At 42.3% G+C, this 17,093-nt stretch overlaps 1 protein-coding gene across 1 annotated transcript in view; it reads left to right on the top strand.

Moving 5' to 3' along the window:
* The window catches only part of HK1 (hexokinase 1), a 46,368-nt gene extending 30,607 nt beyond the window's left edge, over positions 1-15,761 (top strand). Inside the window, exons 11-18 of the mRNA XM_075841449.1 lie at positions 5,560-5,708; positions 6,760-6,879; positions 8,645-8,740; positions 11,188-11,287; positions 12,130-12,313; positions 12,406-12,561; positions 13,524-13,757; positions 14,775-15,761. Of these exons, the coding sequence (XP_075697564.1) occupies positions 5,560-5,708; positions 6,760-6,879; positions 8,645-8,740; positions 11,188-11,287; positions 12,130-12,313; positions 12,406-12,561; positions 13,524-13,757; positions 14,775-14,919 (1,184 nt within the window). The 3' untranslated portion in view covers positions 14,920-15,761. The remainder of the gene's footprint in view (positions 1-5,559; positions 5,709-6,759; positions 6,880-8,644; positions 8,741-11,187; positions 11,288-12,129; positions 12,314-12,405; positions 12,562-13,523; positions 13,758-14,774) is intronic.
* Positions 15,762-17,093: the final 1,332 nt, after the last annotated feature.

The raw sequence follows: 17,093 nt of genomic DNA, 5'->3' as shown, positions 1-17,093 counted from the left end.
TACTTGAAGGCTATGTACATCTTTGAAATAGACATTTTTATTTTAAAAAAAACAACAAAAACTATCAGTGTGTTTTGTGCAACTTTCTAAACACTTTTTATTAAAAATTATTTTTGCTTTTTTAAATACGACTGTATAGAGAGCAGCTGTATCGTGTGCTGAGACCTGAATCCATCAGGTCAGCGGGACTGACAGGTTCAGTGTCAGCGTCACGCAGGATCCACCTGTTATCGGTCACATCTAAGTTATGAACTTAGATGTGATTGGTAACAGCTCGATCCTGCATGTCAGAGACACAGGACACCCTAACACTGAACCCCTCAGTGCCGCTGACCTGACAGATACAGGATTCAGTGCTAGATACAGCTGCTCTGTATACAGAATACAGAGCAGCTGTATCTCAAAAAGTAAAAATAATTTTTAATAAAAAGTATTTAGAAAGTTGCACAAAACACACAGATATATATATATATACGTACTCTATTTCAAAGGTGTACATAGCCTTTAATCTGCTTTGTGTACATACTTGTAGAATATACATGCATCACTACCCGCTAATGTTGGATAGTGTTCAAGGTACTAAACCTCAAGTTCCCTATTTATAAAGACAGGAAACTCATCTAGAATTGGCAGAAAAGTATGTACTAATATATACATACATATATATATATATACACACACACACACACACACACACACTGAATCCTATGAAAAACATATACCAGTCCATGGGTAAGGTATGCTACTGTATGGCATAGGCTTTTCAATAGCTTTTTATGACGTATCCGTTAATCAGGTACCATAATAGTCTATTATTGATCATGTCGAACAGTGGCATTCATCACCCATAGGCTATTATAGGTGTCTGTTTAACGGATACCACAATAGCCTATGGGCGACAGATGCCACTGTTAGGCCTCCATCACAGCCTACGCTTAACTGATACGTCGGGAGCTTTTCCCTTATACGTCAATGACAGCCACTCTGTGTAAAAAAATAACCAAGATGCTGCAGCAGGCAGACACAGGGAAAGTGGCTGAACATGCGCCTTACTGCTCCATTCCTATGGGGCTCCCAGAATCGGCAAAATAAGCCCATTCTCGTGATCGGTGGGGGTCACCAGCAGCCGGACCCCCACTGATCAGACATTTATCAACTATCCTGTGGATAGGTCATAAATAATGATTATAGGAAAACCCCTTTAAAGGCTATGTACACCTTCAAAAGAGATTTTTTTTAATTTATTTTTTCTAAAAAGGTCAATCAGTGTGTTTTGTGCAACTTTATAATTCGTTTTTTATGAAAAAAGGTTTTACTTTTTGAGATACAGCTGCTCTGTATTCTGTATAAAGAGCAGCTGTATTGTGCGCCAAGACCTGCATCTGTCAGGTCTGCGGGACTCACGGGCTCAGTGTCAGCGGGTCTTGTGTGTGTTTGACATGCAGGGTCCACCCATAATCAATCACATCTAAGTTATGAACTTAGATATAATGGATAAGAGGTGGATCCTGACCCGCTGACACTCAACCCATGAGTCCTGCGGACCTGACTGGTACAGCATACAGCTGCTCTGTTTACGGAATACAGAGCAGCTGTATCTCAAAAGTCAAAATAATTTTTAATAAAAACAAATGATAAAGTTGCACAAAACGCACTGATTGACAATTGCTTTCAAAAGGTTTACATAGCAAGTTGGACTCCGACACATCAGCTATTGATGGCCTATCCGGAGGATAGGCCATCAATTTTTATTGGGTGGAAAACCCATTTAAGCTTGAATTACATGAGCCTGTACAAGTCCTCCTTAAAGGGGTTATCCCACCACAACAACTTATCACCTATCCACAGAATAGGCTATATATACATAACTCCCAGCTTCGAAGTATCACAAAGAGGGACAACAAATGCGGCATGCGTAGCAATTTTTTCCTTTTAAGCTACGCCTCTAATCACGCCCATACACACCCGGTTCAGCCCACACAGTATTATGCACACATCGTGCCTCCCACACAGTATAATGCCCTCTATCTTCCACTATACAGTATAATGCCCGCATAGCTGCCGCCATACAGTATAATGCCCACACAGATTCTCCAAATCAGTATAATACCCACACAGATGCCCCCATGCATGATGCCTAAACAAATTCCCCCATAGATCATAATGCCCAATAGCTGCTCCCATACAGCATAATGCACCTATAGCTGCCTCTATACAGCATAATGCCCCCATACAGTATAATGCCCCTATAGCTTCCACATACAGTATAATGCCATCTTAGCTGCCACCATACAGAATAATGTCCCCACAGCTGCCCCATATAGTACAATGCCCCTATAGCTTCCCCCATACAGTATAATGCCATCTCTGCTGCCACCATACAGTATAAATCCCCATAGCTGCCCCTATACAGTATAATGCCCCCTTAGCTGATCCTAGTGCCAGTGCCCACGTAGATAATGCCACAATGCCCATGTAGTGCCCATGTAGATAGCGCCAGTGTCCCCTGTAGATAGTGCCCCTATATAGTGCCACTGTGCCCATGTGTATAGTGCCACACCCCCCTTGAAGATAGCACCACCATCCCTGTAGATAGCGCTAACCCCCCTCCCCCTGTAGATAGTGCCATTGGTACTCCCTTTAGGAGCGGAATCCACAGCCAGGAGCATAGGCCGGGCATTCCGCTCCTAGAGGGAACCCCTGATGTCATTGTCCATATATGGACAGTGACATCAGGGACTACTCCTGGAGCGTCGGCATCGGAGATTCCGCTCCAGAGGAGCCACTGATGTCACTGTCCATATATGGACAGTGCTTAGGTATGTGGAAAAAAAAGGTGAACCTCGAAATAGCGCTGCTAACATCCAAAAGCAGAAAGTCCAATTGTATGAAAAAGAACTAAGTTTAATGAACAGACTACGCGTTTCTATGCCGAACCGGCGTCTTCATCAGGTAAAATGCCTGGGCTATTCGAGGTTCACCTTTTTTTCCACATACCTAAGCTCTGATCCAGCGGTTTCCCTGCCCAGGTGACCGGTTACTGAACCCAGCTGCAGCTTCATCCCATACATTCTGTCTTCACCATTGTTGTGCTTGTTGCAGCACAACACAAGCAGGTGAGCAGTCATTACATGCTTATTGATCTACCTGTACAATTTGTGACCTGCACCATGTGGCACCGTGTTTTTTAATTTTCTTTCAACATATATGGACAGTGACTTCAAGGGCTTCCCCGGGCACAACGCTTAAAGTAGCACTGTGCCCAGGGAGTCCTTGGCGAGCAGAGGAGCTTACGTCTGCTCCTCCGCTCTGAACTAATGCTGAAGCAGGGAGCTGACTGTTCCTTTCTTCAGCATTGGATTCAACTGTATCTGTGTCCTGACAGCGGGGCATGCCCCCGGCCGCCCGGGACAACACCCGGAATCCAGGACGGTTGAGAGGTACAGTATGTATGTACGTATGTATACACACACACATACATACATACATACAGTATGTATATATATATGTTTCACTGCAGCGGCTCCCACCTACCGATCAAAAGAACGGGTGTCCCGAGTCTCCTGAATGAACAGAGCGGCGATCGCGCATGTGATAAGTTGTTGTGGTGGGTTAACCCCTTTAAAAGGTTGTCCTCTTTGGACAATGCCTACTTGTTAGAACGATAAGCTGATCTCGGGGGGTTCTTGGGACCCCAAGCTGTCATCTGTAAACTTTAAAAGAGCCTGGCAACAAGTGTTTAATTCCTTTGTAGGGGAAATAAAGCATTACACAGTTCCCATTGAAATAAATTGCCTCTCCATGTGACACATAGAGATCCTGGCTCCTCAAGAGTAAAGGCCCTGTTACACGGCCAATGCACGAGCAAACGAGTGTTCATATGAACGCTCATTCCTGATCATTGCCCTGCTCTTATATGCAGCATTAAAAATAATCATTGTCGGTAGCTCATCTCCCTGTGTAATCAGGGAGATGAGCTGCCAACATGATGAAAATGTATGGGGACGAGCGAGTAACAATTGCTCGTCCCTATACATAAGCAATCATTGCTCCGTGTGAAAGGAGCAAACAAGCTCCCTTGTCAGGCCCTGTAATAGGACCCTTAGACAATCCACTCCCCCCTCTGGCTAATACATGAAGGTCCTGAAGGCAGGACCTCCCTCTATTAACCCTAATATACTTTTTTCAAAAATAGACAAGATTGAGAATACCATTGAAGGCTATTTGCTGGTTTAGGGTGGAATCACACGCGGCAGATTTTGTTGCAGAAATTTTCTGCGACTAAATGGAACTTCCAGACATCCATATATCTGCTGCAGAACCAACTCACGGGACAGGGATGTAATATTACCACTTTACAAAGCATTAGTGAGGCCTCATCTAGAATATGCAGTCCAGTTCTGGGCTCCAGTTCATAGAAAGGATGCCCTGGAGTTGGAAAAAATACAAAGAAGAGCAACAAAGCTAATTAGGGGCATGGAGAATCTAAGTTATGAGGAAAGATTAAAAGAACTAAACCTATTTAGCCTTGAAAAAAGACGACTAAGGGGGGACATGATTAACTTATATAAATATATTAATGGCACATACAAAAAATATGGTGAAATCCTGTTCCATGTAAAACACCCTCAAAAAACAAGGGGGCACTCCCTCCGTCTGGAGAAAAAAAGGTTCATCCTGCAGAGGCGACAAGCCTTCTTTACTGTGAGAACTGTGAATCTATGGAATAGTCACCGCAGGAGCTGGTCGCAGCAGGGACAGTAGATGGCTTTAAAAAAGGCTTAGATAATTTCCTAGAACAAAAAAATATTAGCTTCTATGTGTAGAAATTTTTCCTTCCCTTTTCCCGTCCCTTGGTTGAACTTGATGGACATGTGTCTTTTTTCAGCCGTACTAACTATGTAACTATGTAACCTAAGGCCCTGTTCACACGGTTATTTTTTCAAGCAGAAAAATCAGCCTCATAATTCCTGAAAGAATTTTGATGCAGATTTTCGACCTGCCTGCAAATTATTGCCACGATTTTGGCAGCGTTTTTCACCCGCGGCCATTGAGTGCTGTGGGCAAAAAACGCAGTGAAAAAAGTTTTTTCTGCCTCCCATTGATTTCAATGGGAGGTCAGAGGCAGAATCGCAGCTAGTGCATGCCACTTTTTTTTTTACCACGAATGGCTAATAACCGCTGTGGAAAAAAAAACGGCTCCACCTCCCATTGAAATCAATGGGAGGTGGTTTCGGACGTTTTTTGCCGCCGATTACTACGTGGTTTCCACGTCAAAATCAGCATAAAAAAAAACTCAGTTTGAACTGGGCCTTATTCAGATGAATGGAACAGAGTTTCAGTTGCAGCAATTTCTGCAACAAAACCTGCCGCATATGACTGCACCCTTATTGGTTAAGGGATCAGTATACGATCTCCTCCACAGTTTGCTTCCATTTATTTATTGATTTTTCCATGGTGGGGAAGTTAATTATTTACAGAGCAAGTAGGGTGTTTATTTTTGATAAATATTTTTTGTGTATATTTAAATAAGACAGAGTTTAATGTTAACTTTCCTAGAAAATGGTGATTTTCTGGCTTTGGACCTTGGAGGAACAAACTTTAGAGTTTTACTTGTCAAGATTCGCAGTGGCAAAAGGAGAACCGTGGAAATGCATAATAAAATCTATGCCATTCCTACAGATGTCATGCAAGGAACTGGGGATGAAGTAAGTCAAATGCATAATAAATATATTTTTTGTTTAGGTCCAGTAGAGAAAAGCTAAGGACTAACTATGACAATGTAAATGATTGCCCTGAGATACTAAGTGGTTTTGTACCACAGGCGTTTTTTGATGCTTTTTTGCTACAAATTTTGCCACTTTTTTTTACCTCTTTCTTCAACAAGGAAAAACTGCAGTCGGTCAAACGTGTCAAAAGATGCTCCGGCCGTTCGCAGTATTTTTTTCCATCTCCCATTGATTTCAATGGGGTTTTTGAGGCGGAAAACGCTTCACGATAGGGCTTGTTGCTTCTTATACCCGTGTGAACAGGGCCTAAAGGCGTGCAACTCTACCAATCTACAATCAGTAGTACATCGATTACATAGAGTACAGCGGAGCCGATCACATGGCAACGAGTCATGTCGTTATGAAGGAAGACTGTACCACCAGAATTCCGGGCCCCCGCCAGCGCTGTAAAAATATATTAAAATCTCATAATCAGCGTGACGGGGGACCGGAATATATATTAGCGAGTGTACTGACATACTGCAGTGAGTACACTGATAATACTTTTCTGTCCCCACATAACCCCTTTAACAGTGATAGATGCATATTGTTCTGGAGCTACACCTTTGACTAGAAAATATCAATTACCGAATACACATCCACAATATTCAGTTTCCGCAATGTAGGCATACTAATCACCAACATCTCTGCTGCAACTGCTGATGTGCCCGATTGCACGCTTTATAATAATATTCTCTAAGATATCAAAAATAAAAAAAACTGTAGTCAGATTATAATTAGCTACGACAATGTATACTTTTACACGAGTTACTGTCACATTGAAAATGAATCGCCGGACCAAATAGAAATAAGTAATTTTACTGAGGACGAAAGATCAGGGAGACACTGTTTGTCACTCCTGCATTTTGATCTATGATGCTTGGTCAAAAAACTGGTTCTCTTAAAAAAAATTGTGTTCTGTCAAATTATGTCTCTGATGATCCATTTTCATGTTTATTTAGTAACAAATATTGTCATTGTCTTTTCTCAGCTATTTGATCACATTGTTCACTGCATCTCCGATTTCCTGGACTACATGGGAATTAAAGGGGCACGACTTCCTCTGGGTTTCACCTTCTCATTCCCCTGCAAGCAAACAAGTTTGGATGCAGTGAGTCATGTACACGATGATGGGGGTTTTGGGCATTGTCAGAAAAGCAAACAAACAAATATATTAAGTTCACATGATCAGTAATATTTTGTTTTTGAGCGTTCACTCGAGATAAAGGTCAGACAAAATAAATCATTTTGGTCCTACAATGTTCGGGAACATAGGAATTTAAAAATGATACATATCTGTCACTTATCTACTACCGTGTTTCCCCGAAAGTAAGACAGTGTCTTACTTTCTTTTTATCCCCAAAAGCCCCACTATGTCTTACTTTCGGGGTATGTCTTATATTGGAAAAAAATTGTCGAATTTTTTGCACTTTACTTTATTATTTATTATTTTTTTATTACTATGGTCTGTCCCTCAAAGGTCAAAAAAGACCTTTGGGGAACTTTATATATATTTTTTTCTTTCTTTTACACCATCTTTTCCCCTGTAACTGGAGCTGCACAGCAGCCCCAGTTACAGGGGAAATCAGCCCTCTCATAGTGACGATTGTCACTAATAGGGCTGTGCTGGGTCTTGTTAGACCCAGCAGCAGTCTGTCACTAACGGGACCCGGCGATCATGTGACCTGTCACATGATCACCGGGAGGAATAGAGACAGCGCCGCTGCTGCTGTCTCTATTCCTATACACAGCGTTCATTGAACGCTGTGTAAAAACACATCGGAGAAGACAGAAGCAGCTAAAGCTGCTCCTATCCTCTCCTCAGGGTCCCCGGCAGTCACTGACAGCCGGAGACCCGACATTCAGCTGCCCGATCGAGCGGGCAGCAAGTTAAAACCCGAGCCGTAGAAAGTCTATGGCTCGGGTTTTAAGGAGGAGGCGGCATTGACAAGTGCTGGGGACGGCGCGGTGACGTATGGAGAGGGGGGCGGCACGGAAGTGGGCAGGAGGCGGCAATACCCCCATGTTTCCCCGAAAGTAAGACATATGTCTTACTTTCGGGGTACGGCTTATATTAGCCGACCCCCCTGAAACCCCCGATACGTCTTACAATCGGGGGTGTCTTACTATCGGGGAAACACGGTAGAACTAAGCTAATCTCTGTATTGATTCACCCCCAAAAAATGTCCCAATAATTCAATTTCAGCAAAATTATTTAGGAGCAGGTCACATGTTGCGGCATGTACCTCCATTTAGGGGTCAAAAATTCGGACTGTTCTGTAGAAATCTGAGCACTAGGTTGGTAAGCTTAAAGTATATTTATTTAATCAAAGAGTATGAAATACATAAAATTAAAAAGGGAAACGTCACCTTTAGAGAATATGTAAAGAAAATATATAAATAGCAATTTTATAATAAGCTGATTTAGTTATGGGAAACATAATATCATATCGAGGTGCGGTGACTTCATATTTAATATGGCTACCCCGCTGACAAGCCAGCTAACTGTCAAATGGTGGCTTGTAGTCTGCTGACTGGCCTTGAGGGCAACCCATAGCAGTGCAAGTTACAGCCAAAGTGCATAGTTTCTAATAAGAATATGACACTGGGGAATTTCTGTTCATCGCTAAGTAGCTCCAAGGTAAGATTTTTATAAAGGCTTCAATGATGACTACTAAGATAGATGTCGTCTCTGCAGTCCCGGTCTATGTTTATTGGGATGTACTTTCTGCCGACAATCTATTATTACATGGACGATGTTTGAAAGAAGCAAAGCTTTTAGTAAGACACGAACAGGTTTTAAGCACTGGTCAAAGTTTTGGCAGATTAGGCCTCGGACACCGATTTGTGATATAACAATTCTTGTACATATACAGGGTATCCTGCTTACCTGGACCAAAGGCTTTAAAGCAACGGACTGTGAGGGTGAAGATGTGGTTAACCTGCTAAGGGAAGGAATCAAGAGAAGAGAGGTAGGTAACCACTGTTTCACACCCTGCTGCATATAAGTAATTATGGCTTTATTCAATATATAAAATGTCACCTAAGGTCTTAACATGGTTTAGGTCGTGATTTATTCTTAATCCTGTAGCAGCTAGAAAAAACTATTTGAAGATAAATATGTGTGTATGTATATATATTTTTTTAGCTTTTCGGGGGAATTAGGTCATGAGATGGCCCTGTCTTGGCTAAGATGGTTGGCACACGAAGGAAGTTCACTACAATACAACGGGTCTCGTACAACTAGCCTTAGCCAGTTTTATTATCGTCTCCTGCAGAAAAGACAAAACACATCAATAGTTCCGAAAAATAAATGTTAGACCGTCTGGCCACTAACTAAACATATAGCGTCCCCAGCTATCAGGCTCTTGACCTCTTGCCCAGCACCTCAAAACACACTTTTGTTCTTTACCAGAATGTCTTGCACGATCGTGTGCATGGGGTCTTAATCTGCAGGTCCCCTGATCACAGGAGTAGGAAAGCACTTTTCTGTAACCATACCTACTGCATCCTGGTCAGATGGTACACGGTTAATCACAGAACAAACATGATCAACATCAATACCTTCTGTAATACCCCTTTACCCAGTCTCAGCAGAACAAACAGGACATGCAAACAAGGACAATTGTCTGGCTGTATCACACTCCATTGGCTGAGTAGTCAGGGGAGAATCGCAGCCCCGGTCCCCAACTGGAGACATTTGTCTGGACTTCAATGCCCATTTGGAACTTATTCCAGCTGTCTGCACCCCTTCAGAGCCACCTCCCTTAACCCCCTTCTCGCCGCAGCCATTTTTCAGATTTTCACTTGTGTTTTTTCCTCCCCACCTTCCAAAAGCCATAGCACACACTCTCATTCGCTCTTCAGCTCTCGGCAGACAAGGACGACAAGACTGTCTGATATCGCGAGAGAAATCACACAGCACAATCCGCTCTGATACTGTCTGTAGCTAATTGGACAGTGTCAGAGCGCTAAGTATTATGCCCCTATGCCATTTACAATAACAGAAGGGCCCCATTGACAGTTTAGGTGGTTGTTGACATATCGGGCGCCAAATATAACGGCACCGATATCTAAATAACGGAGGAGGCTAGAAACATAGCTTAAAGTGACACAAGGTTTGTGCAGCCCTGCCCATTACATGGTGCACTCACTGCATATGTATGGGCTGGTGAAACATTCTCTTTAACCCACGGCTACACCTAGACTTTTTGTAGTGCTATATAATTGATTTTAACTTGAACTACAGTCTAAATGAGTACATTGAGTTGCATTTAATCTTGGACTGCAGCAGTCACTCCAAAATTAAACTCAATTATGTAGTACTACAAAATGTCCAGGTGTAGCCCTGGGAATATATCAACAAAAAAGCACATATTATTCAAATTTTTTATTCGAAACATTTTTATACCGGTTGTGGTTGGTGTTTTTTTTTTTTTTCTTAAACATCCAACAAATCTTGAAATATATCAGTTCCCACACTGGCCACTAGAGCAGACAATAGGCTGATGCTTCCTGTTTTCTTTAGCTCACTTGCCAGCTATGCTGTGTAGCATTGGACAGAGCAGACATCTCATCTAAGAAGGTGGAAGGTTTATTGATAGCTCTACTGGTCTGCTGGAGGCCTAGAATAGTAACACTATACACCCAGATAAGGCTTTGTATGCATAGCTGCCAACAGTCCCAAATTTGCCAGGACTGTCACGAATTTACAGAGACAGTCCTGGCAAATTACTGTCCCGAATTTACAGAGACAGTCCTGGCAAATTACTGTCCCGGGCACGTGTCCCGGCAACTGCCACATTCATCACATCTGCATCCTCAGGACACAGATACAATTGAATACTATGGCAGAGCAGGAAACTATCTGCTTCCTGCTCTGCCATTCACTCCTCCTGGAGCGGAATACCCGGCCAGAGCGTCGGCAACACTCTGGCCGGGGAATCCGGTGCTCCAGGACGAGCCCCTGACTTCACTGTTCATATATGGACAGTGACTTCTTCAGGGGTTTCCTCTATAAACGGAATCCCCGGCTAGAGCATCAGCATTGCCTGACGACATCCTCCTGGAGAGCCGCGTTTCCGACGCTCTGGCCGGGGATTCCGCTACCGGAGGAGTCCCTGGCGTCACTGTCCATATACGGACAGTGACGTCAGGGGCTCCTCCAGAAGAGGAATCCCCGACCAGAGCTTATGGCTGGAGGTTCCCCTCCTAGATGGAGTCACAATGGGTCTATCTACAGGGGTGGGAGAGCCGATCAACGAGCTGTCTTGTTGACCAGCGCTCGTTGTTACGGCCAAAATGGGCCGGTGTAAAAGGACCCTTAGTTAGACATTAAAGAGACATAAAAGATAAAAGAAAATGTCTATATCTGAAAAACCACCAAAACCAGTTCTGAAGTCATTGTCTTTTAAAACAGGAATTTGACCTTGATGTAGTTGCCATTGTAAACGACACTGTTGGGACAATGATGACTTGTGCATATGAAGATCCAAACTGTGAAATTGGTCTTATTGTGGGTAAGTATTCATTCTCGGCACACATCACCTACTGAACCACCAGAATTGTTATGCTGCACACTCAAATACAGCCTACCAGCTGCAGAGAATGGAGAAAACATGAGTAAATGGAGGCGGAATTCTAAAGTAAAATTGTAAAAAAATAAATCACATAATATTAGCAGTTGCGATTATAGAAAATGTATGAATTGCATTTCACAACTATATTTGGTCCAGATGTCAGTATCCTGATAAACTGTACGTGCTCATACATGTTGCACCCATCCCTAAGGGTACGTTCACACGCTTAACAAAATACGGCTGAAAATATGGAGCCGTTTTCAAGGGAGAACAGCTCCTGATTTTCAGCCGTTTTTTACGGCCGTTTTTGGAGCTGTTTTTCTATTGAGTCAATGAAAAACGGCTCCAGAAGTGACGTGCACTTCTTTTTACAAGGCGTCTTTTTACGCGCCGTTTTTTGAAAAATGAGGCCCGTCGGAACAGAACGCCATATTTCCCATTGAAATCAATGGGCAGATGTTTGTAGGCGTTCTGCTTCCGATTTTTCTGCCATTTTTTGGGGTGTTTACGGCCCGAAAAAGGCTGAAATTAGCCCGTGTGAACATACACTCAGTGTTGACTTGCAAGAAAACGTTACCATGATGTGTTATGTAATGATTATTACCAATATTAGATGATATTAATTTATGTTATCAGATATTGTAATATGCATTACCAAAATTTTCCACTGGCTTCCTGCCATGAGCATAGTTTACACATCATTGTCTATACATTTATATCTAGGTGTACCCTACATAACACAAAACCCAGCAATACAATGAACGTGTCTTCTTATGTGTTAGGTACCGGCAGCAATGCATGCTACATGGAAGAGACAAAGAACATAGAAATGGTGGAGGGAGATGAGGGGAGAATGTGTGTCAACATGGAATGGGGAGCGTTCGGTGACAACGGATGTCTGGATGATATCCGAACACCGTATGACAAAGCTGTTGATGAACTGTCCCTAAATTCAGGAAAACAAAGGTATATAGTTCAGATAGCAGACAAAACATGTCAAATGTTATGTTTATCTGGATCCGATATATTGTCTTTTGTACTTGTTATTTTGTTTCTAGATATGAGAAAATGATCAGTGGAATGTACTTAGGAGAAATTGTAAGAAACATTTTAATTGACTTTACAAAGCGAGGATTTCTCTTCCGTGGCCAGATTTCGGAGGCATTGAAAACAAGGGGTATCTATGAAACCAAATTCCTTTCCCAGATTGAGAGGTAGGTAATAATTATAATGGGATATTTCAAGCATTGTCTTCTCATACAATTTAAAGCGTTGCACCTTTTGCGGCTGTGCAAATAACTCAGATGTGAGGGGTCACCAACCTCTCTTTTGTGCCATTGATAAACTCCTATTTCGACGCCAGTTGGATTTACAGTGAAACGTTAGCAAATGATATAACTAAGGCTGCATGCACCCTGGCGTACGGGAAATCTGTTCTTCTGTCTGTCATTACTTAAAGGGGTTTTCTCCACCAGGGACATTTATCAATACATTGTTATTGAAATGTCAACAGAATCTGATGCATTGGGTATAGGGGGGGTGGGGGGGGGGGCTGGCGTACCGTTTGTATTGTGCGCTGGTATTCATAAATCTTCCCCACAACATCTATTGGTTTTTCATCGTTTGCCTAAAAGATTGTCACCAATTAATGGCTGACAATTGGGAAAAAGTGTTGAAGTAGGCTACACTATATTCAGACACTCTGTTTTGATTGTTCTGTTTTCCTTTTGTCTTAATACCTCTGTTAAACTTGAGAAATGATTGGCCTGCGTGCCTATCAATCACTTATGCTTGTTTGAATTTCTATATTTCAATAATAAAAAAATTTAAGAGGAAAAAAGTAGAAGTTGTTCAACACCATTCCATTTTTTTCCAAACCGCGTACATCGCTATAAAGCAACAAAAGAAGTAATACTCACCTTACCAATCCCCTGCTGCTCCCGTGCCAACGCTTCCCTGGTCCTCTGCCTGGTCCTCCGCCGATCTCTGTTCTTCCGGCTTCATCGATGACGCGTCGACATCATGTGATTGCTGCAGCCAATCACTGGCTGTAGCGGTAATATGTCAGCATCACTGAGGTCAGAGACAGGCGGGGGACCAAGAAAGCGTTGACACGGGACTGGCAGGGGATTTGTAAGGTGAGTATTAATTTATTTTTGTTTCTCTTTTCTTACAGTGATAGGTTAGCATTGCTGCAAGTGCGATCGATCCTTCAGCAACTGGGTCTGAACAGCACGTGTGATGACAGTATAATCGTCAAAGAAGTCTGTGGTGCTGTATCAAGAAGAGCAGCACAGTTGTGTGGGGCTGGAATGGCAGCTGTTGTGGATAAGATACGGGAAAACAGGGGCCTAGACCATTTGGAGATCACAGTTGGCGTTGATGGAACTTTGTATAAATTACATCCACAGTAAGTAAAGAGATTTTGACAAAAAACTGTAGATTTACAATCTGTATGCAATTACAGGTACACCTCAGATGTTTCTAACCAATGTGCTTTTTCGATTTGTCTATTAAATGTCTCATAGAAATTAACAATTATACAAAAAGTTGAAAAGGAAGAGGAAAGAACAGGGTAATGGGAACAAAGTTATATGTAGGGTGAGAGTTTGGGTATGCAAGATACGCTCTGTAGGGGTCCTATACGGTGGCAGGCACAACATATGTGCACCCTATGCAACTGCACAGGGGCCCTGCAGCCAAGGGAACCAACTGCTACCAGAAGAAAAGAACAGTGGTTCATTATTTTAGATGACATGGTAGAGAGGATACGCTTCTTCCTATCTAGGTCTTACAATTACTGTTGGATTGGTACAGTGGGAGATGATTTTCTGGAGAGCCATGAATGAGGTGGTCTATGGTTAGCACCAATTTAGCAGTTGGAAATCATGGAGTCAATAGACTGGTTATGTACAGGGGCCCTCTGTTTGCTGCATTGTAACATCACAAGTTTGTTTTGGGCAGGTAAGCTGTGGTGATATCACAATGTCAGGTAAAATAATTTGATACAATGAGCTTCAGCCAGGTAAGCTGCTGTGACATCACAATGAGCTTCAGCCAGGTAAGCTGGTGTGACATCACAATAAGCTTCAGCCAGGTAAGCTGGTGTGACATCACAATAAGCTTCAGCCAGGTAAGCTGCTGTGACATCACAATGAGCTTCAGCCAGGTAAGCTGCTGTGACATCACAATGAGCTTCAGCCAGGTAAGCTGCTGTGACATCACAATGAGTTTCAGTCTGGTAAGATACTGTGATATCATTATAGTGTTTCAGTCCGGTAAGATACTGTGACATCACAATGAATTTCAGTCTGGTAAGATACTGTGATATCATTATAGTGTTTTAGTCAGGCAGGTTGCTGTGATATCACAAGTGGATTTCAGCAGAAAATTTACTAGATAATAAAACATTTTTATTTTTTTGCAGCTTCTCTAGAATAATGCACCAGACAGTAGCGGATCTTGCTCCAAAGTGTAACGTATCCTTCCTCCTCTCGGAAGATGGTAGCGGGAAGGGAGCAGCATTGATCACCGCTGTTGGATGTAGGCTCCGTGAAGCTGAACACAATTAAATATTGGATCATCTTACTTGTGTTTTCCTGCCTTTCCAGCACTTTCATTTCAAGCAGTAACTGTTACAAGGCTGGGACCCTCCAGCCCTACTGTCCATAGGAATTTAACCATGGGGAAATAGGAGACCATCATAGGAAGAGTATTATCTCTAGCATTGGCTGTTACTGGACCTATGTTTAGGCCGTTTATGTCTGTTTATAATTTATTCTGTTATTTTATACTTTATTTATCAGGTGGTTGAGATATCCATACATTTGCCCTATTCATTTCCATTATCTTTACAGTTAAATCCCTATAACTGGATCCCACCAGCGATACATGAAAGCAGCTCGAAGCCATTACTTTATTCCATTCTGTACTACATATTACCACTGGTGGCATTATACGCATAGATGTAGTTCTGGGCACAAAAGGCAGTACCAGTTTCAGCAGTCTGAGAGTTAATAGAATATACCCAACAGCACAGGACCCACCTGGCGCCTCTAGTGCCAGTGACAATTCTCATTGCTTGTATGAATAGTGTTGTGTTACTAGTATGTATCAATTCCACATGTAGGTTTTGTTTAAAATGTCAGGCAAAATTCAACCAATACCTGTTCATGGGGAGCCACTTTTGTAGCTACTAAGCTTAATGGCCCCCAAGATCTGAGAGGTTGTACACTTTTCTATGAATATTTTGTTGCACTGTGATTGGATGTGTTGAGATAGGTGTGAATTTCTGTTTTTAACGTCTGTGTTATAAAACAATGCCTGACAGATTACGTTTAGGTCAGAGAATCATATTATGCCACATAAGAATCACTAATGTTATTTATCCACTTAATAAACTTTTCCAATGTGAGTCTTGTGGTCAAGAGTATTGACTGTCTCAAGCATGGTAACTCAATTATACCAAAGCAGGGTCTCTACTCTGAAAACGGACCAAAAAGTCTGAAATCCCAAATAAAACGTATGGAAGTGATTACTTTGTGATTTTCTAGAGACAAGAATTGCTTTTAAGAGGCTCTGTCACCAGATTATAAATGCCTATTATAATCTGATTGGCGCTGTAATGTAGATGCAGTGGTTTTTATTTTGAAAAACGATCAATCTTGAGCAAGTTATGAGCAATTTTAGATTTATGCTAATTACTTTCTTAATAGACAACTGGGCGTTTTTTAACCTTTTACCAACTGGGCGTTTTAAAGAGAAGTGTATGACGCTGACCAATCAGCATCATGGAATCAGCTATCTTGAGGGTATGTTCACACAATGTGTTTTCAGACGTAATTCGGGCCGCTTATGCCTCTAATTACGCCTGAAAAAACGGCACCATTACGCCTCCAAACATCTGCCCATTGCTTGCAATGGGATTTACGCTGTTCTGTTCCCACGAGGCTTAATTTTACGCGTTGTTGTCAAAATACGGCGCGTAAAATTACGCCGCGTAAAAAGAAGTGCAGGTAATTTCTTGGGACGTTTTTGGAGCCGTTTTTCATTGACTCCATTGAAAAACAGCTCCAAAGACATCCGTAAAATACGCAGCGAAAAACGCGAGTTGCTATAAAAACTTCTGAAATTCAGAATATTTTCAGACGTTTTTGAGTTTGTGTGTGAACATACCCCTGACAGTTTGCACTATGCGTTTGGTAGAGAGCATTCCCCTGGCATCTCCCGAACCCAGATTTGCCCATTAGACTTCCAAGTGAGTGATTCATTACCCCCCAAAAAGGAAAACAATGAGATCAGCTTATCAGGGATTCACAGATTCAGCCGCAGTAGATGGAGCAGAAGAGGCCGGATAGCATGAAATGATGGTGAAGAAAGGGAACGTTCCGGCACGCAGTCTTCCAGTAAAAGCAGTATACCTGTATTGTTCACAAACTGACACAGGCAGCGGGACTGACGGACACTGGGCTTAGTGATAGTCTTATTATTCAAAGGAATACAGCGTGCTGCAAATTGATCCCCAAAAAAATATTCCACTGCTCGAGTCCAATGGTGGGAGCTTTCATACTTCTACGGCCGGTCACGAAAGTTTTGCATGCGACTTTTTGCTATTGAATCTCAATCGAAGCTTCTTATCAACACCTCTTGTTTTGCTGTTGCTTCCAGAGGTAGTTTAGAAGTGTTGCAACCCAAGACAGATGATGTTTCCACACACACTACACGTTTCCACACTTGACATCCCATT

This window comes from Rhinoderma darwinii, chromosome 11 (assembly GCF_050947455.1).
Source record: "Rhinoderma darwinii isolate aRhiDar2 chromosome 11, aRhiDar2.hap1, whole genome shotgun sequence".
NCBI classification, from domain to species: domain Eukaryota; kingdom Metazoa; phylum Chordata; class Amphibia; order Anura; family Rhinodermatidae; genus Rhinoderma; species Rhinoderma darwinii.
Note: the sequence above shows the minus strand (reverse complement) of the source record. Positions and strands in the feature narration are given on the sequence as shown.